This window comes from Hemitrygon akajei, chromosome 19 (genome assembly GCF_048418815.1).
Source record: "Hemitrygon akajei chromosome 19, sHemAka1.3, whole genome shotgun sequence".
NCBI lineage: Eukaryota > Metazoa > Chordata > Chondrichthyes > Myliobatiformes > Dasyatidae > Hemitrygon > Hemitrygon akajei.
The window spans coordinates 7794576-7821378 of record NC_133142.1 but is presented as its reverse complement, the minus strand read 5'-3'; the positions used below and the strand labels follow the sequence as shown (position 1 = coordinate 7821378).

The 26803-nt window shown below is 41.9% G+C and overlaps 1 protein-coding gene across 2 annotated transcripts in view; it reads left to right on the top strand.

Annotated features, from left to right (window-relative positions):
• copg2 (COPI coat complex subunit gamma 2) overlaps positions 1-25735 on the top strand; it is a 111100-nt gene extending 85365 nt beyond the window's left edge. For both annotated transcript variants that reach the window (XM_073072040.1, XM_073072039.1), the window contains exons 15-24: positions 668-743; positions 9854-9957; positions 11391-11516; positions 12195-12263; positions 12363-12505; positions 15141-15312; positions 17321-17418; positions 23287-23425; positions 24476-24574; positions 25294-25735. In XM_073072040.1, coding sequence (XP_072928141.1) covers positions 668-743; positions 9854-9957; positions 11391-11516; positions 12195-12263; positions 12363-12505; positions 15141-15312; positions 17321-17418; positions 23287-23425; positions 24476-24574; positions 25294-25424 — 1157 coding nt within the window. In that variant the 3' untranslated portion in view covers positions 25425-25735. The remainder of the gene's footprint in view (positions 1-667; positions 744-9853; positions 9958-11390; positions 11517-12194; positions 12264-12362; positions 12506-15140; positions 15313-17320; positions 17419-23286; positions 23426-24475; positions 24575-25293) is intronic.
• Positions 25736-26803: the final 1068 nt, after the last annotated feature.

Below are 26803 nucleotides of genomic sequence, written 5' to 3'. Positions count from 1 at the left end.
GTAAAACCAACTTGGAAGTGACATTTGAGAGCAGTTACACTGCTCGGGTGGAAGGGGAAGGGCAGTTTCCCTGCTCGGAGGTAGAGGGCCAGCTTCCCCACCAGGGGAGGGGTGGAGTTTGGGGGAAGAGGTAGATTCAACACCTGGGGGTGGGAGGATTGGGGGAGAGGGCAGATCCCCTGCTTGGGGTGGGGGGGGAGGGGAAGAGGGCAGATTCCCTGTTCAGGGCGAAGGGGGGAGTTGGGAAGAGAGGGCAGATCCGCTTCTCAGGGTAGGGAAATGGCAGATTCCCTGCTCGGGGGAGAGGGGAAGAGAGGGCAGATTCCCTGCTCGGGTGGGGGTGCTTGTTGGAGGAGAGTGAACAGATTCCCTGCTTTGGGGTGGGGATGCGTGTTGGGGGAGGGTGAGCAGATTCTCTGCTCGGGGGGGGAGTGTTGGAGGGAGAGAGCAGACTTCTTGCTCGGGGTGGTGGCTAGAGCAAATTCCCAGCTCGGGGCTGGGAGGGTGTTGTTGGAGGAAGAGAGTGAGCAGATTCCCTATGACAGAAACTGAAGCTGGAGCATTTTGCTTTCTCTACAACCTCGCCCCATTGAAACTCAATTGTCTTCAAACTGCACAACAGTTGACATTAAAAGTTATCACCTTGTCTCTTTCTATATTTTTACAGCTGCTGTGAGTGCTTTGGCGAAGTTTGGAGCCCAGAATGATGACATGTTCCCCAGTGTAAGCGTGTTACTGAAGAGGTAAGTTGTGCAATGAAAATTATCCTCCCAGTATAATGTTATGTCCTCATTGTAGATCTAGTATTACAGGGAGCAGGTACATGGTTCAGATTATCCTCTCATTTCAATGTTACTTAATGTCAAAGTAAGTTTATTACCAACGTACCATATTCTGCCTTGGGATTCATTTTCTTGCAGACATTTACAGGAAAAATAAAGCAATACAATAGAATTCAAGAAAAACTATACATAAATTTACTCACAATGTTCTTTTTTTAAAAAAAAGGTTTGAAGATGATATAATTTGTGGAATTGACTGTCCTGTTCCAGTCCCTATATTTAGCTTATTGTCTTTTTAATTCCCCTCCAGTATAATTTTTCTCCTCTGTATAAGTATTTGGTTGCAGAGCCTAGATATACTTTCCAATGCAATTTATTTTCCCTGAAGATACAGTTTGCATCGTGTTCAGAAATACAGCGTCAGCTTCACAGATATTTAAGCTGATGAAAGGGTTTCTCTTTAACTGTGACTCACTTAGCATATTCCCTCAGTGCTCTCCTCTTATATGGTTTGCCATGTGACTGACTGTTCAGAATGAAGTGTGTGGAGCTCAGCTGGTGTGTTTTTAGGTAAGCGTTGGGGGGGTGGGGGGAGATGGGGCAGAAAGGATATCAACAATTGTTCTTCACAGTATCTCTGTCTGATGGAAAACAGTGTAACAGGAAGGAAGGGAAAATAGTATGTCGGGTTCATTCACAAGCAAGTATGTTGATTGAAAGGAAGCTTTGGTAAAAGTATTAGTAGTTCTGTAGAATCTTTATTGACCAAACGATGTTCAAAGTGTTTCTCAGCCAGCAATGTATTTTAAAAATGAAATCACTGTGGAGAGGCAAGGGGTGATTGATAAATTCGTGGCCTTGGGTAGGAGTAAATTTTAGAAAACGTAGCACATTTATTTTTCAGCATAGTCCCCTCCTGCATTTACACATTTCAGCTGTCGTGGAACATATGGATCTTGGACCTCCAGATCGTGTCCACAGATGGGTGATTGATAAGTTTGTGGCCTACAGTAGAAAGAGATGAGTTATACAGCTCTCATTACATGCACATGCAGGTCAACACTTCTGAGTGATTATGCAGAAAGTTTGAAATTAATAACTCATCTCCTTCTACCTTAGGCCACAAACTTATCAATCATCCCTCATAAATGAGTCAGGACATCCAAACGGGACGAGACAGGAATAAAATGTATGAAATAGCTAGATCGCCCTCTTTTAAGGGACTTGTTGAAAATTAATGCAAGCTGAGATTCAGAAGAATGTGCTGCTCCTTGGAAAGTGCCAAAGGATCTTTTAAGTTTGCACAAAAAAGGTGTTAACATTTAATTTATTTCCTCCATGAAAGCTGCCTTACTTGCTGAATTCCTCCAGCATGTTGTGTGTGTTTGTATTTAATATTTCATCCATAAATGATCACTCGCAATAGTATAACTAAACCTCAGCACTAGTACCAGTGGATCAGCCCACATTATGTACTTGACTCAAGAGTAAGATTTGAACCAGGGCAGGAACCTCTTGGCCTCTGTGTATTTGCATTGCACCTCAGGCTCATACCTCAAGTTTGACATTTGTCACCTGGTTCTCACATTGAAAATGTTCAGTCAGGTAAATGCCTCATTGAAGGATAGGTCCAATTGAATAGTCTGCCAGCATGTCTGGACTCTTAAAAGGAAGGGAAAGAAGTAGAGGGCAGATTGTTTTTTACCTTCAGAGAATGCTTCATTTACAAACCCCATTTCCTGAAAAGTTGGGATATTTTCCAAAATGCAATAAAAACAAAAATCTGTGATATGTTAATTCACGTGAACCCTTATTTAACTGAGAAAAGGACAAAGAAAAGATTTTCAATAGTTTTACTGATCAACTTAATTGTATTTTGAAAATATACACAAATTTAGAATTTGATGGCTGCAACACACTCAACAAAAGTTGGGACAGAGTTAAAATAAGATTGAAAAGTGCACAGAATATTCAAATAACACCGGTTTGGAAGACTCCACATTAAGCAGGCTAATTGGTAGCAGGTGAAGTATCATGACTGGGTATAAAAGTAGCGTCCATCAAAGACTCAGTCTTTGCATGCAAGGATGGGTCATGGCTCACCCCTTTGTGCCAAAATTCGTGAGAGATTAGTCAGTTCAAAAGGAACATTTCCCAATGCAAGATTGCAGGGAAGTTAGATCTTTCAACATCTACAGTACATAATATTGTGAAAAGATTCAGAGAATTCAGAGACAGTGCGTAAAGGGCAAGGTCAGAAACCGCTGTTGAATGCGCGTGATCTTCGAGCCCTCAGGCGGCACTGCCTAAGAAACCGTCATGCTACTGTGACAATTATAGCCACCTGGGCTCGGGAGTACTTCGGAAAACCATTGTCACTTAACACAGTCTGTCACTGCATCCAGAAATGCAACTTGAAACTGTTTTACGCAAGGAGGAAGCCATACATCAACTCTATGCAGAAACGCTGGCGAGTTCTCTGGGCCCGAGCTCATCTCAGATGGACCGAAAGACTGTGGAACCGTGTGCTGTGGTCAGATGAGTCCACATTTCAGCTAGTTTTCGGAAAAAACAGGCGTCGAGTTCTCTGTGCCAAAGATAAAAACGACCATCCTGATTGTTATCAGCGAAAGGTGCAAAAGCCAGCATCTGTGATGGTATTGGGGTGTATCAGTGCCCACGGCATGGGTGAGTTGCATGTATGTGAAGGTACCATTGACTCTGAGGCGTATATTAGGATTTTAGAGAGACATATGTTGCCATCAAGGCGACGTCTCTTCCTGGGACATCCATGCTTATTTCAGCAGGACAATACCAGACCACATTCTGTACGGGCTACAACAGCGTGGCTTTGTAGACACAGAGTGCGTGTGCTTGACTGGCCTGCTGCCAGTCCAGATCTATCTCCTATTGAAAATGTATGGCGCATCATGAAGAGGAGAATCAGACAATGGACACCACGGACTGTTGAGCAGCTGAAGTCTTGTATCAAACAAGAATGGACAAAATTTCCAATTGCAAATCTACTACAATTAGTATCCTCAGTTCCATAACGATTAAAAAGTGTTATTAAAAGGAAAGGTGATGTAACACAATGGTAAACATGCCTCTGTCCCAACTTTTGTTGAGTGTGTTGCAGCCATCAAATTCTAAATTTGTGTATATTTACAAAATAGAATTAAGTTGGTCAGTAAAACTATTGAAAATCTTTTCTTTGTACTTTTGTCAGTTAAATAAAGGTTCACGTGAATTAACATATCACAGAGTTTTGTTTTTATTGCATTTTGGAAAATATCCCAACTTTTCTAGAAATGGGGTTTGTAGAATATGAGTGAAGAGGTGTGGGAGCAGATCATAGGAATAATTTTACTGGATGATAGGTAACTAATTTGATTCCTTCATTAAAGATCCCCATCACTCAGGATGTGCCCTCTTCTCATTGCTACCATCAAGGAGATACAGGAGCCTAAAGAGACACATGCAACTTTCAGGAGCAACCCTTCCCCTCTGCCATCAGATTTCTGAATGGATGATGAACCCCTGAACACTTCCTCAGTATTATTTCCCTCTCTTTTTGCACTACATTTAAATTTATATTTTGTATATACTTATTGTAATTTATAGTTTTTATTACTAAGTATTGCAATGTACTGCTGCTGCAAAGCAACATATGCTGGTGGTATTAAATCTGATTCTGGTAAAGTAAGATGGTGAATGGCAGAGATCTCTATTATGGCTGTAGAGCAACTGGCTGTAAGATCTTCCATCTGGAGCTAAGATCTGCTGTCAGACACCTTTCCAAGTGAATTCCTTGCACATTGGTGCGTTTAAAGAAGTCATATAGCAACCAGGCATCTGGGATCACTATTTAATGTGTACTGCTGTGTTAGGAAATACTGATGTTGCCCATTAGTAATAGTGCGATCATTCGAGTCGAGTAAGATGTTCTCCTAAGGGGTTGTCAATTGGTGTGCCCTCACAGGACAGGAGAGGCCCATCCAGGATTCACAGAGTAAGTGATGGCTGTGGTTAGGTCTTTAACTTCAGTCTCGCTTGTTCTCTGCAGCACAGTGGAGGTCATTCTCATAGCACAGTTCCCTCTTGAACAGATCTACCTATTGAGTGTTATATCTTTCATTATTTAGATTTCTTCAGGCTGATTTCGATGTTATCTTTGAAACATTTCCTTTGCCCACCAGGGACTCACTGACGTTCCTCCCATTAGACCAGTTAGGTTGCTGGTTTTTGTTCCCCCACATATATTCAGCTTAATATCTTATTGAATTGTTTAAAGAAATGGTGTTGGTGATAATGAGAATCTGAGCAGACCCTCGTGCAATTGTGAGCGAGTACTGCACTGTCAGAAATGCTCTCTTTAGATGCAACGCTTTGAAAAGGCCCCAAAGGTGACATCAAAGCTCATCACCCTTCAGTCTTGTGGGTATCATGATGTAGATGGTGGGTCATGAACCACTTAAAAACAGTAGGCAAAATAAGATGTAGAAAATAAATGTTTTGGGCATTCAGGATTTGTTATGTCAGAATTTAAGTGCAAGATGCATCATTCTTCACGTTGCATCACTCTTCACGTTGAATGGACGTGAACATTGGATCAACATTCTGTCCATTATGTGATGACTCCAGATGTGCGGCACTTACACTAAACTGGCTGGCAGGATTAATTATGTAAGCAAGAGTTTCTGCAGACACTGGAAATCCAGAGTAGCACACTCAAGATGCTGAAGGAATTCAGCAGTTAGGCAGCATCTAAGGAAAGGAATCCTGATGAAGCGTCTTAGTCCAAAATGTTGTCTGCTGTTAATTCCTCTCCGTGGATGCTACTTGACCTGCTGAGTTCCTCCAGCGTTTTGTGTGTGTTGCTTGGGTGCTAGAACTAGGACTTGAACCTTTTTTAACAAATAGAAAGGTTTGGCAATACTTATGGATTGCAAAAATAATAATACATTTTACAAAGCTATTTCTGTGAACAGACCATTATATAATCTCCCTCAACCCATCTCTTGTATATTTAAAAAAAACAAATAGTTTGGCTGTTAATGTTTTTCTGTTAGTGCAATCTTCTGATGCCCGATTTAGTTGCAGCCTTTTTTCTATGTTACACCAGTGACCATCTTTCAATGTATTTAATTGGCTGCAGAGCACTTTGGGACATCCGGAAATTGAGAAAGCTGATATTTAAAATGCTAGCCGCCTTTACTTGGGTTCATTGAGACCTGCCATATTTGGTCTCTTGGTTATTTGTTGCCATGCCGACAGCTGTGGAACGGCGCCATCAGATTTATTGGAAGGAACAACCTTGCATCAGCCAGTGGGTTATCTAACTCTGGGGGAAACTTAGTCAGCTGCATACTCTGAACCAATACTTCCACTAATGTTGTGAAAAGGCTTTGCAAGCAATGCTTTTATGTGAAGCATGGCAGCCCTCTTTATTCTGTAGGCTTAAATATGTTTTTTATTAGAAATTCTTTGTTATATTTTTATACTGTGGGGAATTTGCCTGTGTACAAAACTTCACTACATTTCAAAGCAGTTCACTGGCTATAAAGTGCTTTGGGATGTCCCAGAGGCTCATAAATGCAAGTCCGATTGTTCTCTCGATCAAACCTCAATGCTGTATGAGTTACTGATTGATATCAAATCTTTTGAGGTTAAAATTCAGTCTGTTTATATCAAGGATTCTACGTGATTCGTTGGTGCTAAATTTCACCAGGTGCCACTTTAATGAAGTGTTTTCAACTCAGTGTCAGAAATCATTTTTAAAAGGCTTGATGTCTGTGTCAAACCACTGCTGATGACAATATTGTTGCATTAGCTGGCGTACAATAATATTTTCTGGCATAATTTTAATCCTGCATGGCCAGACTTGGGATTTAAAATCATGAAAAAAAATTACAAGTTTTACAATATATCTGCCTTGGGCAATAATAGAACACTACAGCATAGTACAGACCTTTCAGCACATGATATGCTGACCTTGCAATCTACTCTAATATCAATCTAACCCAGGGATTCCTAACCTGGGTTTTACAGGCCCCTTGCTTAATGATATTGGTCTGTGGCATTAAAAATGTTGGGAAGCCCTGATCTAAGCCTTCCCTCTAGATAGCCCTCCATTGTTCTACCATCCATCTGCCTATCTAAGAATTTCTGAAAAGCGCCTAACATATCTGCTTCTACCACCACCCATGGCAGTGTTCCACACATTCACCACTCTGTGTGTTTAAAGTAAAAACTTACCTCTGAGGTCCTCCCTATACTTTCCTCCATTTGCCTTAGAAATATGCCCCCTGGTGTTAGCCCTAGGGAAAACCAGTCTCTGGGTGTCCACTTGATCTACGACTTCTATCAAGTACATCTCTATCGTCACCTCTTATCTTACTTCGCTCTAAAGAGAAAAGCCCTAGCTCACTCAGCCTGCCTTAATAAAGCATGTAATCTAATCCCCGATCAGGGTCACATGAAGCCATGGAAACAGGAGGTGGATGGTCGTGTGAGCAGCTGCTGCACGTCCCGAGTCCTGGTTATGCAACCACTGACACCAGGCAGACAGTCTTTGAGGAGTATAGACGATAGCTGGGGTTACCTGTCTTGTAAAGACACTGCCCAGAAGAAGGCTTTGGCAAAACCACTTCTATAGAAAATGTTGCCAAAAACAGTCATGGTCAAGAGCATGATCACCCATGTCATATGACAAGGCACATAATGAATGAATGAACTTTAATCCCGAAAACACCCTTGCAAATCTCATCTGCATCCTCTCTAGGCTTCCACTTCCTTCCTATAATGAGATGACCAGGACTGAAATTTACTATGAACGTGGGATTAGCTACAGTTTACCCCTGCTGTGATCAGCTGGCATTTGGATTCCCTGTACTTCGTATGGTGTTTCTCACCTAGGAGTTTGGTTCTGATCTCTGCTACTTTACCAAGAGAAGTTATGTGTAGAGACTGGCAGAAGGAATCATTGCAGGAAAAGGGTTGATTATTTTTCAGTTAACAGTGAGACTAGATCTTAGCACTGAGATTAGGTTAGATTAAGTTAGGAATTGTTTTGATCTTAGTGTTCAAAATCATAGAGAGCTTTTACAATCTGTAACAGATGAATCAGTAACACCAGACATAGATTTAAGGGAGCAGTTCCCTACCTGGGGTCCATGAACCCCTTGGTTGATGGTAGGGCTCCATAGCATGAAAAAGGTTGGGAACCCCTGATTTAAGGTCATCATCAGAGGTGGCATGTAAATGAGTATTTCTTCAATGCAATCAGTTATAATCATCTGGACCACACTACTTGGAAAAGGTAGTGAACATACACTCATACACTCTATCTGTTTTGTTAGTACCTCCTGTACCTCATAAGGTGGCCACTGAGTGTATGTTCATAGCCCATCCACTTCAAGGTTTGATGTGTGTTCAGAGATGCTCTTCTGCATAACACTATTATAATGTGAGGTTATTAGAGTTGCTATCTCCTTCCTGTCAGCTTGAACAGGAATCTCTTCTTTCATTAACAAGGCATTTTCACCCCAGAACTTCCACTCACTACACTGTTCTCTGTAACTCAAGCGACTGTTGTGTGTGAAAATCCCAGATCAGTTTTGGAGATACTCAAACCATTCCAAATCATTCCAAGGTCAAAGTCAGTTGGATCACAGTTCTTCCCCATTCTGATGTTTGGTCTGAGCTGATCTCTTGACCATGTCGGCATGGGTTAGGTTGCTGCCACAGGATTGACTGATTAGATATTTGCAATAATAAGCAGCTGTACAGGTTTACCTCAGAAGGTGACTACTGAGTGTAGATTCAATAATACATTTCAACAGGAAATTGAATAAATGGTGAGGGAACAGTGGGAAAAGTGACTGTGACTAATTGAGAGCTCTGCTTGTGAAGTGGCACAGGTAAAGACACAGATACAGGTGAATAAACATCTCTGCAATATGCTTTAGTAAGTGGGAATCTAATTGGACAGCATTTTAGCAGATTTATGATGTACCACAGCTGTAAAGTTACGGAAGGGTTAATGATACCAGCCATTTGAGAAATAAGGATTTTGACGCAGGGATTGATCGCAAACTTCTCCAGAGAATAGAACTGCTGTATCTGTCTTGATTGGCATTTCAGTTTGGGTGAAGGTTGCTTAATTGAGTAAGCCGGTGCGGAAACATGCTGATTCATGTACAGGCAGAGAGAAGGCTTAAAGTTAAAGTTGTTTTTTTGGAATTTCACTCTACTTCATCACCATTCATGTTTCATCACTTATTAAGCACCTGTAGCATTATACTGTTTACTTTTTAACTTGTGCTGTAAAAGCACAAATGTCAGTCTTCTGGAATATATTATTTTTATTTGTGATAGTATTACTTTGTGTTGTGTGAGTTGTATGTACTGTATTATGCACCTTGGTCCGGGGGGATGTTGTTTCATTTGATGGTATACATACTTACTGTTGTAAATTATATAATGAACTTGTTCTCACCTCACTGTCAATCTTCAAGATTTTAAGTGCTTTACACTTTCTAACAGACCATTTATAGACCCCCAGACACTAGGTTCTGTATTCAATCTCCCATTTATTTGAATTACTTTCATGTGCTGCTTTGATAGGTTGTAATGTTTATTAAGAAGGACATATTGCTAAAGGGTACTAGATGTAATTTTTGTAATAAAAATTTTCATATGGTATTTATTTTTATATGGGAGCTCTCATCCAACTTGAAATCTGGCCTGGTAACTTGTTCCTGAAGCATTTGGGGGAGGGTATTATTTCATTGACAGACTCAGCACAAAAGGTCATTTAGTCGATTATCCCAGTGCTGACCCAGTATTCAGTTTGATTCTCTGTTATCCTGCAAATTGTTCCTCTTATGTTTGTAAGTTACTGAAAGTGCTACCACTTTCTGCCCAGCTCCTAAAACCTTGCTGAGGTGGGCAAGTAAATCTGATCTCTTCCTACCTAAGCCCTGCCAGAATCTTAACTCTGCATGCACTGGATGTGAAGGTCTTGCCACCGGTGACAGATTGCTGATGCAGCTCTGTACTCTCGACAGGTGCATGATGGACGATGACAACGAGGTGCGAGATAGGGCCACCTTCTATCTACATGTTTTGGAACAGAAACAGAAAGCTCTAAACTCTGCCTACATCCTCAATGGTAAGAGAATTATGTTGCCTATTTTCGTAACATCAATGTACAGTGCAATACATACAATTAGTTAAGTCATAGGCACCCGAGGTGGTGAGAGTGCAAATACCACGACAAGGTAACTTGGGAGACCAAGACTTCATTTCTCAGTATATGAAAGGTCTGTTCAAGAGACTGATAACTGGAATAGAAGCTGTCCTTGAGCCTGCAAAGCCAATAGTGCAAAGGAGGAACTCAGAAATTTATACAGATTGGCCTGTCACCTAAAACTTATGGATGCGTAGTCAAGAATATCTTGACTGGTTACGTCACAGCCTGGCATGGAAACACCAATGCCAGGAACAGAATTGTGCTGTAGTGTTCTTACCCTAATCACATTCCTGCTAATGCCAAGTGCTTCAATACCCACAGACCTCAGGGAAAAATGGGATTTCATCTTCAATCTCTGCCATTTTGTATAATTTATTTTCAACAGCTGCTTTGTCTTGGTCATCATTACCATCAGGGAGGAGGTACAGGAGCTGGAAGACAGGTTTAGGAACAGTTTTTTCCCTTCGGCCATCGGATTCCTAAATGGATCATGAACACTAACTCACTATTTTGCTTTTTTTTGCACTGATTAATTTTGTATTTCTTACCGTAACTTATATATTTTATGTATTGAACTATGCTGCTGCAAAACAACTAATTTCTTGACATATGTCAGTGATAATAAACCTGCTTCTGTTGTAATAAAACCTTACAAAGTCTGAGCAGGAGATGAAAGATGAAACTACGCTTTATTTGACTTATGTACATTGAAAAAAGACAGTGAAATACTTTGTTTGTGTGAACAGCGAACACAGTTCTAGGATTGTGCTGGAGCAGCCCGCAAATGTTGCCATGCTTCTGGTGCCGACATAACAACCCTAACCTGTACGTCTTCGGAATGTGGGAATAAATTGGAGGAACCCATCGTAGTCATGGATAAAACATACAAGCACTTTACAGACAGTGACAAGAATTGAACCCTGATCTTCTGGCGCTGTAATAGTGTTATGCTAACCGCTACGCTACTGTGCCACCCCAGGATTAGGCCATTTGGCCCATCAATACTGTTAGGGCTTGCCTTCCACTTTGATACCCATATTCTGTCATCTCCATAGCATTTAAGATACTTTCTCCTCCTCGAAGATATTTTATGATTTGGCTCCACTGTCTTCTGTGGTAGATAATTGGGCAGGTTCACCATCCTCTGGGTGAAGAAATTTCCATAAACTCTTGTAAACCTGTCCTGTAACCAGTGGGGGAAACCCATTCCCACCAACCCCAGAACTTAACCTGGTTCACTGGAAAATTTATTATAACATCAGTTGTCTGGGAGATCTGTCAGTCCTAAAATGCTGAATTATTGGAGTTTTACTGTATATAAAGCATGATGAACAATGTAATTTCTTGTTCAGGCCTGCAAGTGTCCATTCCAGGCCTGGAGCGAGCTCTGCACCACTACACTCTGGAGCCGTCTGAGAAACCCTTCGACCTGAAATCAGTTCCATTATCTATGGCCCCCATCTCTGAACAGAAGTCTGGTAGGTAGACTCTCTGCAGCACAGTGCTGATTTGCGCCATTCTACGTGTTTTATTGGTTCCTAGTTCCCAATTGACTGGTCCTTACCCAAGCAGTCTAGAATTGGAATTATACCTGATGCCTTTTGATAAACGAACATGAAGGGGCAGGGTAAGAATGCAAACTATTTCTGTCTGGATGAGTCAGTGAAGTAACATTTGATGACTTTTAGTCATCCTCATCTGCCTTAAATTTCTATTTTCATAATTGGGGTTTAACGTCAAAACACCCAGCTCTCCTAAAGTGAAACAATGGCATTAAAGGCTTTTCTTCTATGTTGTTTTAATTATTCTCTACCCTGAAGCTACACTTAGGAAAGTTAAGTGATTGGAAAAGGCCTTGAAATCTGGTCCATCACTCTCCGCTCCTCATTCCCCTCCCAGCCGCATCTTTCAAACTAATCAAATAAACGCCACCTCTACCAACATAAAAACCTGTGTTAAATGCTGCTGTCGCTTGAGCCCCATGGAAAAGCAGGATGGAATGCTTTGAAAGCTTGGGAAGTATATGGGAGGTACTTTTCCTACTCTTTTCAGTCTCCCTTCCCTTTCTCCCTCCCCCCCCCCCCCCCCCCCTAGCATATCACTTCTTTGTTCCATTGAATTTGATTTGATTTTGTCTGTTTTATTTCTTACACCAGAAATCACCCCGGCAACTTCAGTGAAGGTGCCAGAAAAAGTGGCCTCAAGCAGACAGGACATTTTCCAAGGTAGGGACAGTTTAACCCAGCAATAATTGAAATTTCCCTTGTAGAAGTTGTTTCAGAATTTCCACCATCAGTGCAAGTGACAGTCTTATTCCATTTCAGAGCAACTCTCTGCTGTCCCAGAGTTCAAGGAGTTGGGTGCACTTTTCAAGTCCTCATCCAACCCCATCCCTCTCACAGAATCTGAGACAGAGTATGTCGTCCGGTGTACCAAGCACACTTTTGTCAATCACATTGTGTTTCAGGTGAGTTAAATCGATGCCTTCTGGGGCCTGGACCCCGCCGCTTCGTTCCGGCTTGTACCTGACTTTTCCAATTCAGCATGCCGCATAAGACAATTCAACCTTGGGTCTCCCTCGCTCTAAGCAACAGGTTTACTGCCTCACTTTGCCTCAGTTTTGTCGCACTGAATTGCCTCCAAGTCCAAAGGGAAGTTACAGATGATTAGTTGTGATGATTGTTTGCCAGAAAAAGTGAGATTAAGGAAGTATTTAGTGTTTTCCTTGTTTCGTTAGCCACCAGTGTGAGCTTATAGGTAAATGGGCACATGAATGATAGAAAAATGGAGGGTTTTGTAGGAGGGAAGGGTATCTTAGAGTAGGTTAATGGATCAGCACAATATTGTGGGCTGAAGGGCCTGTACTATGCAGTAATGTTCTGTGTTCCATATAACCTGTAATACAGAAAACGCAGCAGCCTGTTTGGCACAACACAAAACCACAAGCACAAAGACTCTGTCTGTTGGGATAAACAACTGTTCTTTGAAATAATGCCATTAGATACTTAGTGCCATCTGAGGTTGCAGTCAGGAACCCAGCTTCATATCTCAATCTTAAATGAGCAACTCTGATAGTATTGGCACTGGCCAGTGCAGCTTGGATTGTGCCCAACGTGATCCACATCCCTTTGTTCCAGTAATGGGATTGCTGCCCGCTGAGCCATGGATGATGCACAAACATGCAGACACAAGACTGAGTGCCATTGGCCACAAGGCAGCTTCCTGACTCACATTAAAGGGTACAAAATCCCCAGATACCTTGTCAAGTTGGTTATGAAAAGGATGCTTCCTTCTGTGGAAGAATCTAGAACAAAGGGTCACTATTTAAAAGCAAGGGGAATGTTGTTTAAAGCAGATACAAGGTGAATTGAGGTTTTCTGATGATTGCGAATCCTTGACTCTCTTTTCCCCAAAACACAATGGAAGCAGAGATTTTGAGTATTTTTTAAGGCAGGGTGAGGTATCATCTAGTGATGCACTTGGTGAAATAGTTCAATCTCTAGCATCTTGTATAGATAGTTCTACATGTGAGCCTGGTTCAAGATAAGATAATAAAGTTTAGTATTGTCACATGTACTGAGGTACAGTAAAAAGCTGCAAGGGTTTCAAAGGTTGCGGTGAGAAGGAAAATAAATCAGCTATGATTGAATGTCAGAACGGCCTCAATGGCTGAATAGCCTAATTCAGCTCCTGTGATTTACTGAACTACTGTTCGTACAAATCTACTTACTTATTGAGATGCAGTTCAGAATGGGCCCTTCCCGCCTTTTGAGCTGCATTGTCCAGCAGTCCCTTAATTTAACCCTAGCCTAATCATGAGACAATTTACAATGACCAATTAACCTATTAGCCGGTACTGTGGGAAGAGACCAGAGCACCCGGAGGAAACCCACTTGGTCACAGGGAGAACATGGAAACTCAGCAGTGGGAATTGAACCTGGGTTACCTGCACTGTAAGTGTTGTGCTGACTACCATACTAACACAGTGTGCTGAGGTAGCACAAGGTAACTAACAATGGAGAATAAACAGTTGGTTACAGTGAAAGTGCACTGCAGGCAAACAATAAGACATCAGGTCAAGAATTCATCTCGTTGTACTAGGTGACTGTTCAGTTGTCTTATAGCAGAGGGGTCGAAGCCGTCCTTGAGTCTGGTAGTACGTGCTTTCAAACTTTCGTATCTTCTGCTCAATGGGAGGTAGAGAAGAAAGTATGTCTAGGGTGGATGCGGTCTTTGATTCTGCCGGCTGCTTTTCCGAGACAGCAACAAGTATAGACAGAGACCATAGAGGAGAGGCTGGTTTCTGTGATGTGCTGAGCTGTGTCCACAGCTCCCTGCAGTTTCTTGTGGTCATGGGCAGAGCGGTGGTATCAGGTTACTGAGGGTAGAGAGGTATGCAGAGTTGGGCTGCCATATTCCCACAAGCAGAATTAAGCTATTCAGCCCATTGAGTCTGCCCCACCATTCTATCACGTCAGATTTATTATCCCTCTCAACCCCATTCTCCCACCATTGATTAGCAGGGATCTACATTCATCTGCAACATGAGTGAATCTGCAGATGCTGGACATAAATAAAAAACACAAAATGCTGGCAGAACTCAGCAGGCCAGACAGCATCTATGGGAGGAGGTAATAACGACGTTTCGGGCCGAAACCCTTTGATCAGGAGTGAAGGGTTTCGGCCCGAAACGCCGTTATTACCTCCTCCCATAGATGCTGTCTGGCCTGCTGAGTTCTGCCAGCATTTTGTGTTTTTTATCTACATTCATCTGTTCATTTGGTCCTAATTACTTAGGTAGTGAATCAGTGGAGGTGAGTTTTATTTTCCCTAGACAAAAAATGACAAAATATTATAGCGTTTTGCATTGTATGAGGGGCCTTTCACCGTGGAGAATTTAGGTTAACGTGATCTGCTTTGACTCTCTTTGCTGTAAACAAGAATTTAAGAAAAGAGCATCTCATTTAAAATCCCCTTACCATACAGAGCTGAGGACCATATTGAAAGGGGTGTGGACTGTAAATCTCTAACACGGTTCCTGTAGCTGTGCAATGAGGTGACAATTTTACTGTGTGTTTAAAATAATTTTTATCTGGTTTCAGTTTGACTGTACAAATACTCTAAATGATCAGATCCTGGAGAATGTCACAGTGCAGATGGATCCCACAGAAGGTTATGAAGTGGTGTGTTGTATTCCAGCAGCGAGCTTACCTTATAACCAGGCAGGCATCTGTTACACACTGGTGATGTTGCCTGAAGATGATCCAACAGCAGGTGAGCAAAGTCTTACAGCTACGTGGTAGGTTGTGTGTCACGGCGGCTTGTTCATCCTTTTGAGATGGTTTCTGCATTTGGCACCAAAAATCCACTCAAAATTCAGCTGGTTCAGTATGGTTTTGAGTTTTTCCAAAAATTCCTTGGCATAATCAAAGATGTAAAAATCTTCCATGAACCAGAGCAATCAGATATTAGCAATCTGGAGCACAAACATTTTCCATTGCAACACATTTCTTGATGATGATGCATTGAAGAACATAGACCCTCGGTGTGTTGAAAGTGGGCTCTCCATAACAAAAAAAAAGCACTAGGATGCCTTTAGCTGAGAAAATGTTTCAGAGAAATTAATTCAAATACAAAACTAAACCTTTTCATGTATTTGTTGGTGTGTGCACTAGTCAATTTCTTGGCAAGTTAACTTTTTTTAACATGAAAGCATTTTTAAAGCTTGCCTAACTTGTGTTTGTACATACCCATATCCCCACCTCTATGCCAGTTTGAAGATCAGCAATTTCTGTGGATGGGTCTGATTCAGGGTGTTTGGAACTAGTGAGAAAGATAGTTGATGCCATGAAAAAGTGGTTTTGTGTGCAAAGCACTTGTGTTCAAAATAACCTTTTCTGTTGTATTTCCATGGGGTTGCACAGAAATTATCTTTGAATACAAATAGAAATTCAATCTCTAGGAATTTAACGCCCCCACCCCACAATTTACCAAGATGCTGCCTGGATTAGATTGTAGGTCATATGAAGATGGGAGCAATGGGGGATGAAAGGTGACTAACTAGATAGAGGTGTACAAGATGATAAGAGGCATAGTGACAGGCACTTTCTACGAGCTGAGGCAATTGGAGGAAAGTATAGGAGGAATGTCAGAGGTAAATACACAGAGAATGGTGGGTGCGTGGAACATGTTGCTGGGGTGGTGATACATTTGGAAAATTTAAAAGACTTGTGGATAGGCACATGGAAGGGAAAAAATGGAGGTTTATGTGGGAGGCAAGGGTTTGATTGATCTTGGAGTAGGTTAAAAGGATGGCACATTGTTGTATAGAGCTGTCCTGTTCTAAGATTTGAATAAAACAACACACACAAAATGCTGCCTGGCCTGCCGAGTTCCTCCAGCATCTATGGAAAAGAATACAGTCAACATTTCAGGCTGGGACATCCACTGTACTCTTTTCCATAGATGCTGCCTGGCCTGCTGAGTTCCGCCAGCATTTTGTGTGTGTTGCTTGGATTTCCAGCATCTGCAGATTTTCTCTTGTTTGTGATTTGAGTAAAGCTCTCTTGCCAGATCATTTCCCACCCTGCTTCTTTCCCTTTTACCCTACCTTAATGGCTGCCTCCTGTGTTTTTGATTTCTGTTTATCACAATAATGTTCATTAAACCATTATTGTGAGACTCAAATTCCCATAGCACCCTTTTCTGTATTAAGTGAAATCTCTGGGCTTTGAAACTGAATGTCAACATGAATCATTATGGCTTTGCAACAAGGCCCACCATTATATACTGAGTTCCCACCATTCATTATTCCCAGCAGGCTTCACTTACTGAGAATTCATGACTGGCGATTGGGGCAGCATTTGGTCCTCTGATCTCAGTGAAAGATTGCTGAGGCCTATTCAAGCTAGTGGCTTAACTGAGATCTATCAGAAAGAGTGCGCTTGATACTGGGTGCCTTCCTGCATCTGAGACATCCTGTTCATTTGAATAGGCCAGAATTGTCCTGTAACTTGATTCTATTGATCTGCCTCTAACTTTTATCTTTGACACAACAACAAAAATCACCATTTGACAGTGTATGAGGTAAAAGGTCCATTATGTCCAGGGCCATCAAGAAAATGTCTGTCACCATCCTCCTGATAGGTTAATGGTGGACATGACATACTGCTGACATTAGAAGATTTTTATGTTTAGTGCTTGCATTTCCTATGCTCTGGATTTTGGAGGGCGTTTTTCCCTTCCTATTTGTACTTACCCTTTATTCCCCCTTCTCCTTCAGTGACCTGTACGTTTAGCTGTACTCTAAAGTTTACTGTTAAGGACTGTGATCCCAACACTGGAGAGGCTGACGAGGACGGGTATGAAGATGAGTATGTGGTAAGTGCAACTGACCCAATACTGGTTGTGATCGGACTTCATGTTATAGTCCCAGAATAGTCTGCAACCGTCTAATACACAGCAAGCACCCACACGCAGCAGAAGAAAATGAATTGCCTAAATCTGTCTTAGTGATATTAATAATTGACACCTTGAGAATGTTCACACTCATCTAAATAATATTGTTTATCTTTGTCCATCTGTGAGAGGAGATGTGTTCAACGTCTCATTTGACGATGGTATCTCAAATGGTGCGAGCTCCCTGGAATGTCAGCCTAGTTAGTGAGTGAAGTCTGTTTAATGCAGGGGTTCCCAGCCTGGGGTCTACAGGCCCCTGGCCTAAAAAAAAGTTGTGAACCCCTGGGTTAATGTCTCTTAAATGGTGCAATTTCCCTGAAATATCAAACTAGTTAATAATTGACGGGGGGGTGGGGGGTTGGTGTGGTGGAATCTCATTGAAACACATTGAATGTTGAAGGGGGGAGTCCACGACTAGAGGACGTAATCTCAGAATAGAGAATGTCCATTTAGAATGGAGATGAGGAATTTCTTTAGCTAGAGAGTGGCTGTGAAAGTAGCCTAATGTCTTGTTCTTAATGTATTTGCCTCTAGTGCGAACGAGCCAGCCCTAGTTATTAGTTGTCATTCTTCAGCGAATGACACTAGAAAAATAGGTTTAATGGAACATTAATGTATACTCAAAAATCTATAAGAAGTCATTTGTATGGAAATTATACTTAGGGACATGGTTTTACTGGATGCATTTACATATGAAGCTCTAGGAGCTTTATACTATTTACTTTTTAAACTTGTGCCGTAAATGCACCATATTATTTGCTAATTTATTTGGGATATTACTTTGTGCTGTGTTTGAATTGTATGTACTGTTTTGGGCACCTTGGGCTGGAAGAACTTTGTTTCATTTGACAGTATGCATGTATATGGTTGAATGACAATAAACTTGAACTTACTAACTGATAGTAATTCTGTGGGCATTCATAGGGGCTCTTAGTTCACAATACAAATTAGTTGCCAATATTGCTGCTCTGTAGTGGTCCCCGTTCGATAGACCAACAACTGTAGGACTTAAATCATTGCCTAAAATGTATCAGAGAAGATCTTCTTGAACATACTGATTAATGTGTAATTTGCATGAACCTAGTTCAAGTTTATTGTAATCTGTCTGTACATATATACAAACAAATAAAACAATGTTCCTCCAGACCACAGTGCACCCACAATACATGTATCACACACAGCACAGAAAACAAAATATTACCACAAGTAAGTTAATAAAATATAATTTGATGTGCATGTAGTGCGCAGCACAGGTAAACGGTAAACAACTAGTCATCCTAGTGACGAGACCTCGGTGGTGGCAGGGTTTTCATTCATCTCCCGGCCTGAGGGAAGAAGCTGTTACCCAGTCTGGCACTCTTAGTCCTGATCCCTCAGTATCTCCTTTTTGACTGTAGTGGGTCAAATAGATTGTGGGATGGGTGGTAGGGATCCTCAACAATGCTTTGTCTACAACACTTCCAGTAAATGTCACAAATAGGGTGGTGGGAGGGGAAGGGAGACCCCGGAGATCCTCTCAGCAGTTTTCATTGTCCTCTGCAGCCCGATGCCTCGCAGCCTTCATATCACACAATGGTGCAGCCACACGGGGAACTCTCGATGGTGCTCCTGTACAAAGTTGTTAGTTAATCAAAACTTGTTAGATTTGAATATCTAGTTTGGTTGGCATGAAGAACTGATAGATATGAGACTGCTGTCTCATTGTGCACACGAGTAGTCACAGATTGTCAGGTGAGTTTCTCAGCACCTCAAAGAACAATACAGCACATTACAGGCCATTCAACCCACAGTGTTATGCCGACCCTTAAACCCTGCCTCCCATATAACCCTCCACTTTAAATTCCTCCATATACCTGTCTAGTAGTCTCTTAAATTTCACTAGTGTATCTGCCTCCACCACTGACTCAGGTAGTGCATTCCACACACCAACCAACCTCTGAGTAAAAAACTTTCCTCTAATATCCCCCTTGAACTTTCCTCCTCTTACCTTAAAGCCACGTCCTCTTGTATTGAGCAGTGGTGCCCTGGGGAAGAGGTGCTGGCTGTCCACTCTATCTATTCCTCTTAATATCTTGTATACCTCTATCATGTCTCCTCTCATCCTCCTCCTCTCCAGAGAGTAAAGTCCTAGCTCCACCTTGCACTTGGAAAAGCCACCTTCTTTTAAACTAAGCTCAGCTGCATCACAGTTCAAGTGCAATCTCCGTGATTTTTTTTCTAAACACAGTTTTGTAAATTCTATGGAGAACTTTTGTAGAGTGTGTAATTTAGAATAAGCATTTAGTGTTACACTGAGCAATTGGCCCATACTGCAAACTCCAAATATGTTCAATGCTGTAGAGTCAGTGCAGAAGTAGAGGTTACACTGTAAGTTGCAAATTCAAGTTTAATTGTCATTCAACTATACATGAATACAGCCAAATGAAAGTGTTACTTTGGCGCCAAGGTGCAAAACACAGTACTGTACAGTCACGCAGCACAAGGTGCATATAGCACATAAAAGATAGCATTAAAATACAGCCACATAAAAAACAGTCTAAGACCCTGAGTGTGAGTGTTGCAGCAGTCTGTAGTTGAACACCTTATGGCAGAGGGATGGGAACCAGTATGACAGAGCTGAGGATGAGCCGGCAGGTTTACAAATAAATGATGGGTGTAAGGAAGGACAAGCCAGTGTTTGAGAACAAATACAGACAGAGCAAAGAGTTAAATTGTACACAGAGACAAAATTCAAAAAGAGTGAAGAATGCAGGAGAGAAGGTCCTGCATTTAAATACACAACATTTGGAATAAGGTGGACGAATCGTGGCACATTTAGAGATTGGTTGATGTGACATTGTGGGCATCAGTGAGTTGTGGCTGAAAGAAGGCTATAGTTGGGAATTTAACAGGAAGGCATAGGCGGTGGTGTGACTCTCTTGGTAAGAGATGAAATTACATCTTTAGACAGAAGTGACATAGGGTCAGAGAATGTTGAATCTTTGGGTGGAGTTAATAAAACTGCAAGGGTAAAAAAAAAATTATGGGAACCGTATATAAGCCTCCAAATAGTAGCCAAGATTTGGGGTTGAGATTGCAAAGGGAGCTGGAAAAGGCATGTAGTAAATGTAATGTCACTATTGTAATGGAGAATATCAATATACAAGGGGATTGGGAAAATCAGGTTGGTGACAGATTGCAAGAGAGGGAATTTGTTGAGTGCCTACAAGATGGCTTTTTAGAGCAGCTTGTGCTTGTAATACACACCCAGATCTTATTAGGGAGCTTAACATAAAGGAACCCTTAGGAGACAGTGATCACAATATGATTGAATTCACACTGCAATTTGAGGGGGAGAAATTTAAGTCACATATATCAGTATCACAATGGAATAAATGGAATTACAGAGCCATGAGAGAGGAGCTTGCCTAGGTGAATTGGAGAAGAATACTGACATTTCTGGGAATAATTCACAAGGCACAGGATAGATAAGTCCTACAGAAAAAGCTGTTCTCAAATGGTGGGGTATGCAACCCTGGCTGACAAGGGAAGTTAAGGACTACATAAAAGCCAAGGAAAAGGTATATAAGTTAGCGTAAGTGAGTGGGAAGTTGGATGATTGGGAAGCTTTTAAACTCCAATAAAGTGCAGCTAAAAAAAAAGCTATGAGAAGGGAAAAAATGAAATTTGAGAGCAAACTAGCCAATTATTTGAAGCAGGATACTAAAAATTGATTCAGTTATTTAAAGAGTAAAAGGGAGGTGAGAGTTGATATTGGACCACTGAAAATTATGCTGGTGAGGTAGTAATGGGGGACAAAGAAATGGCAGATAAACTTAATGAGTACTTTGTATCACTCTTCACTGTGGAAGACACTAGCAGTGTGTTAGGGAACTGGAGTGAGTGCCATGGCTATCACAAAGGAAAAAGTGCCAGGCAAACTTAAACGTCTTAAGGTGTTAAGTCACCTGGACTACATCCCAAAGTCCTGAGAGTGGTTGCTGAAGAGATAAAGGATTCATTGGTCATGATCTTTTAAGAATCACTTGATTCTGGCAAGGTCCTGGGGGACTGGAAAATTGCAAGTATCATTCCACTCATTAAGAAGAGAGGGAGGCAAAAGAAAGCAAATGATAGGCCAGTTTTCCTGAGCTCAGTGGTTGGGAAAGTGTTGGAAGTCTATTGTTAAGGATGAGCTTTCAGGGTACTTGGAGACTAATGATAAAATAAGTCAAAGTCAGCATGGTTTCTGTACAGGGAAATCTTGCCTGATAAACCTGTTAAGAGTTCTTTGAGGAAGTAACAAGCAGAGTGCACAAAGGAGAGGTGATGGATGTCATTTACTTGGATTTTGAAAAGGCATTCTATAAGGTGCCATACATGAGGCTGCTTAACAAGATAAAGTCCTATGGTTTTACAGGAAAATACTGGCATGGATAGAGGAATGGCTGACAGGCGGGGGGCAGCAAGTGGGAATAAAGGGTGCCTTTTCTGGTTGGCCGTCAGTGACTAGTGTTCCTCAGGGTCAGTATTGGGATCACTACTTACATTGTTTGTCAGTGTTTGGATAATGGAATTGATGGCTTTGTGGCAAAGTTTGCGGATGATACAAAGATAGATGGAGGAGTAGGTAGTGCTAAGGAAGCAATGCAATTGCAGCAGGACTCAAATAAATTGGAAGAATGGGCAAGAAAAAGTGGCAGATGGAATACAGTGTTGGGAAATGTATGGTAATGCATTTTGGTAAAAGGAACAATAGTGCGGACTATTATCCACATGGGGAGAAGGTTCAAAAATCAGAGGTAAGAGGGACTTTGGACAAGACTCCCAAAAGGTTAATTTGCAGGTCAAGTCTGTGGTAAAGAAGGCAGTTGCAATGTTGGCATTTATTTCTAGGGGAGTAGAATAGAAAAGCAAAGCCGAAGCTTTATAAGATACTAGTCAGGCCACACTTGGAGTATTGTCAACAGTGTTGGGCTCCATGTCTCAGAAATGATGTGTTGTCATTGGAGAGACTCCACAGGAGGCTCACGAGGATGATTTTGGGAATGAAGGGGTTAACACATGAGAAGCATTTGGCAGCCTTGGGCCTGTACTCACTGGAATTTAACAGAGTGCTCGGGAATCTCATTGAAACCTACGAAATGTTGAAAGGGCTGGATAGGGTGGATGTGGAGAGGATGTTTCCTATGGTGGTGACATCCAGAACTTGAGGGCACAGCTTCCAAATTGAGGGTGATCTTTTAGAACAGAGGTAAGGAGGAATTTCTTTAGCCAGAGTAGTGAGTCTGTGGAACGCACTGCCGCAGACTGCTGTGGAAACCATGTCCAAGGGTATATTTAAGGCAGAAGTTGATAGTTTCCTGATTGGTCAGGGCATCAAAGGTTATGACGAGAAGGCAGGTGTATGGGGTTGAGTGGCATCTGGGATCAGCCTTGATGGAATGGCGGAGCAGACTTGATGGGTGAATGGCCTAATTCTGCTCCTGTGTCTTATGGTCTTAATATGTCTTGGTGCTGCCTCCAGTGTTTGCTTGGCAGAAAACGAGTCCAGCTTGGACGCCGCGCCATGCCGCTATCAGTGAAGTCCACAGCTCGTGACACTTTCAGTATTAACCTATTGAGTGAGGTTGATGGTCCTTGTGCACAATACACTAACTTTGGAGAGACTTTTCCAGGTCTCTTCAGCAGTTAATCACATCTTATTTCCTAATTCCTTCTCGTTACTGGGATATCATTTTGAAGTTTGAACGTGAGGAAATGAGTATCCGGATGGTGGCCATTTGTTAATGTGTTCCTTTTGTTTCTCAGTTGGAAGATGTGGAGGTCACTGTGGCTGACCACATACAGAAAGTCCTGAAGCCCAACTTCAGTGCTGCCTGGGACGAGGTGGGAGACACCTGTGAGAAAGAAGAGACTTTCGCCCTGTCAAGCATGAAAACACTTGACGGTTAGTACCGATCATAGCCAGCAGGTAATTGGTATTGATCTGCAGATGATGCAAATAACACTGATCTCAGCTCTGCACACAGAGTTGATACACATTGTACAAAGAGCCGTGTCACTCAGACCGCCAGGTATCAATTTGGCTCAGCTTTTCCATTCCCTGTAAATTGTCTCAGCTTGTACATAGGATGTGGTCTGGCTGTGAGCCATCTCCTGTCGCTCCTTGTTACGTCAAATACAACATTGTCAGATTGAGCAGGAGTTGAGTGAAGGTGTGTGTGAGGATGTAGTGAGTTGATAATAACATTTTCATCGTTTTCTGTATGTGATATTTATCCAATATGTCACTTCGATGTCGTCCTTCTTGATGGGCGAGTGTTTCATTCGGCAGGAAAGTTGTGTATTTGTGCTTGTGTGGATGTGGGCTTGCCTCCTGAATTACTCCAGCTCCTGATCTGAGGTGCGCACAGCACTGTGCAATATGATGAATCGTATTCCAGCTGTGCACTACAATGAATATTCATTTAGATCAGTGGTTCACATCCTTTTTTGTTACATACCATGGACAAATGCAATTAAGCATGGGTTCCGTGGATCCCAGCTTGGAAACTCCTGCTTTAAATGCTCGTTTGTAATCCTTAACATCAGCTTTATTTCACACATGTGCATTGAAGCATGCAGTGAAATGCATCATTTTTGTCAACGACTAACACAGTCTAAGGATATGTTGGGGGAGGGGTGCAGCCCCTGAGTGTCACCATGCTTCTGGCGTCAATATAATGTGCCCACAACTTACTAACCCTGACCAGTTTGTCTTTGGAGTGTGGGAAGAAGCCAGAGCACCCAGAGAAAACCCGCACAGTCAAGGGGAGTGCTTACGAAGTCCTTGTAAACAGCGGCAGAATTGGATCCAGCTCACTGAAGCTTTAAAGTGTTATGCTATCTGCTGTGTTCACCTACTGCCCTTTCAGATTATGGACAGATGCAGCTTGTTTCAGGCCAGTAACTGCAGCATATGTGCATATTATAACCTATGTGTTTCTTGTATTTACAGAGGCCGTGAATAACATTGTTAACTTCCTGGGCATGCAGCCATGTGAAAGATCAGATAAGGTGCCGGAGAATAAGAATTCACACACGCTTTACCTAGCAGGTAAGATAACTGATGACTCCTGAACATCCTCCCTCGTACAGACTTGATGAACTTACTGGGGTGCATCTCTGAACTGATTTTGACAGTTTTCAGTAATGTTCGAGAGATGTTTCTTGTTGGGGGCAGTGGAGAAGGTGTGGGGTGCCTTTTTTTTTGTAGGTGGTGTGTAGTTTACAACAAATGATTACCAAGAGGCATTTGCATTTATATAATGCCTTTAACATGGTGGTGTTGTTAATGTGGCCATTGTAGTTTGGTTCAAGGTGCTCTGGACCCTATACCTTTTCAGTTACCATCAAGGGAGCATCCTCTCAAACAGCGCGAAGCAATGTCGAACAAGTCCTACTCACAATAGTTGTAGGCTGAATTTGGGCTTTGATAATTTTCCATTTGCTGAAGAGCTTGAAGTCCATAATGTTTAAACATCTCCAGACACTCCATTACCCTGGAGACAGAGGAGATGTTTCTGCTTGAGGTAAGCCCTAACTGAAGATCGTAAGTGTAAGGCAATCGGTAATCAATCCAACAGGGAGTTGTGGAACTGTTTTCTCTAGAGCAGTGAGAATATTTAACTAATTTACGCAGGGAGGGGTAGAGATGAGCAGTAAGGATAAATACTTGAAGAGGGGCTGTTGATGTGGTGGGTGAGGGAAGCAGCTGTCTGGATGGCTTGGCCTGATCTGTCTTGCTTTTCTCAAACTCTCCCCTCCCCACTCCAGGTGTTTTTCGTGGGGGTCACGACCTCCTTGTGCGGGCACGACTGGCGCTGATGGAGAGTGTGACGATGCAGGTTACAGCACGAAGTAAAGACGAAATTCCTGTTGACGTCATTATGGCCTCTGTTGGGTAGTTTCTTCTGTGAAGAAGTCTGGGTGATTTTCTCATGACTCGGGGAGGGAAATAACGAGATCTTCTGAGCAAACTCTGCAAATTTTATTGCCATTTATGTAGGGCGGGGGTAAAATCAGTTCTTTGTTAGCCTCGCATACATTGTGTAAGACCTTTGGGAGCAAAGGTGTTTAATGAATAATTGTTAACATTGATCATGGTCTTATGAAAGCCTGCAAGCGAGGGAATTTAAACACCCTTGAGGTCCATAATGAGACTATTACATTAAATAAAAAGGCATTATATATATAAAAACATATATGAAATGTGGAATTACGAGTTTTGAGGTTTGATTTCTTTCGTGTAGTCTGCTGCATGCAAACCAGTTTTGCTATTGCACTTTGTGTCTCGTGCAGCAGTTTGCTTTGTGTAAGATAAAGTATAGGAAGGTGGTTCAGCAAGAACTCTTTACACAGACCATGCTGCAGTTTATTCAGTGATCATTCTGTTTTTGATGGTTCACACTCCTGCAAGAGTCCACTGTACAGAAAGAGTAATGAACAACAGCTAGAATGCCATCCTCCTCCTCCCTCCCACGACATGGATTGGGCACTGAAAATAATCATGCTTATGGGAGATCCTCTTTACCCAGCACCAATGCCTCAGACATCAATGGTTTCTGATGCTTGTGGTAAAACCAGAAATTGACCAAAACGTTCTTATTCTGCTCGTTCAATAGAGTAACAGGGAACCCAAGATCATAGTGTTGTAGTGTAGTGGTTAGTACGTGTTAACAGTACAGGCAATCCAGGTTCAGTTCCTGCAGCTGCCTGTAAGGAGTTTGTATGTTCTCTCCATGCCCGTGTGGGTTTGCTCCCACAGTCCAAAGATGTATCACTTGGTAGGTTAATTGGTCATTATAATTGTCCCATGATTAGGATAGGATTAAGTTGGGGGATTAGTGGGTGGCGTGGTTCAAAGAGCTAGTTCTGTGCTGTATCTCAATAAATAAAATAAATTTTAAAATGATGGTCTTTATCTACCTGCACCACCCCTCCTCCTCAATTCCTGCAGAATGCATTACATTTAAACTTCTCAATGGGAGTCTGCTGCTGAGTTTTGTAATTTCTACTTTTCAGAAAAGCAATTTGCCTTCTAAATTACAAATCAGTTCTGACGATGAACTGTTTCAATGAAATTACCACTTCGCCATCCGAGCTGAATTGGAAATAATTCTTGCAATTCAAAAGTGTTTGCAGAAATGTTTTATACCAGAATTCTAAAGGTGGGAATAGGTTGTGAAAAGAAACCTTGCAGTGCTGCTGAAGTGATGAGAAGGATAAATGTAGGTGTTTATTCATTTCCTTCAGAGGATGTTTAGTTATTAATTCAACCCAAGTC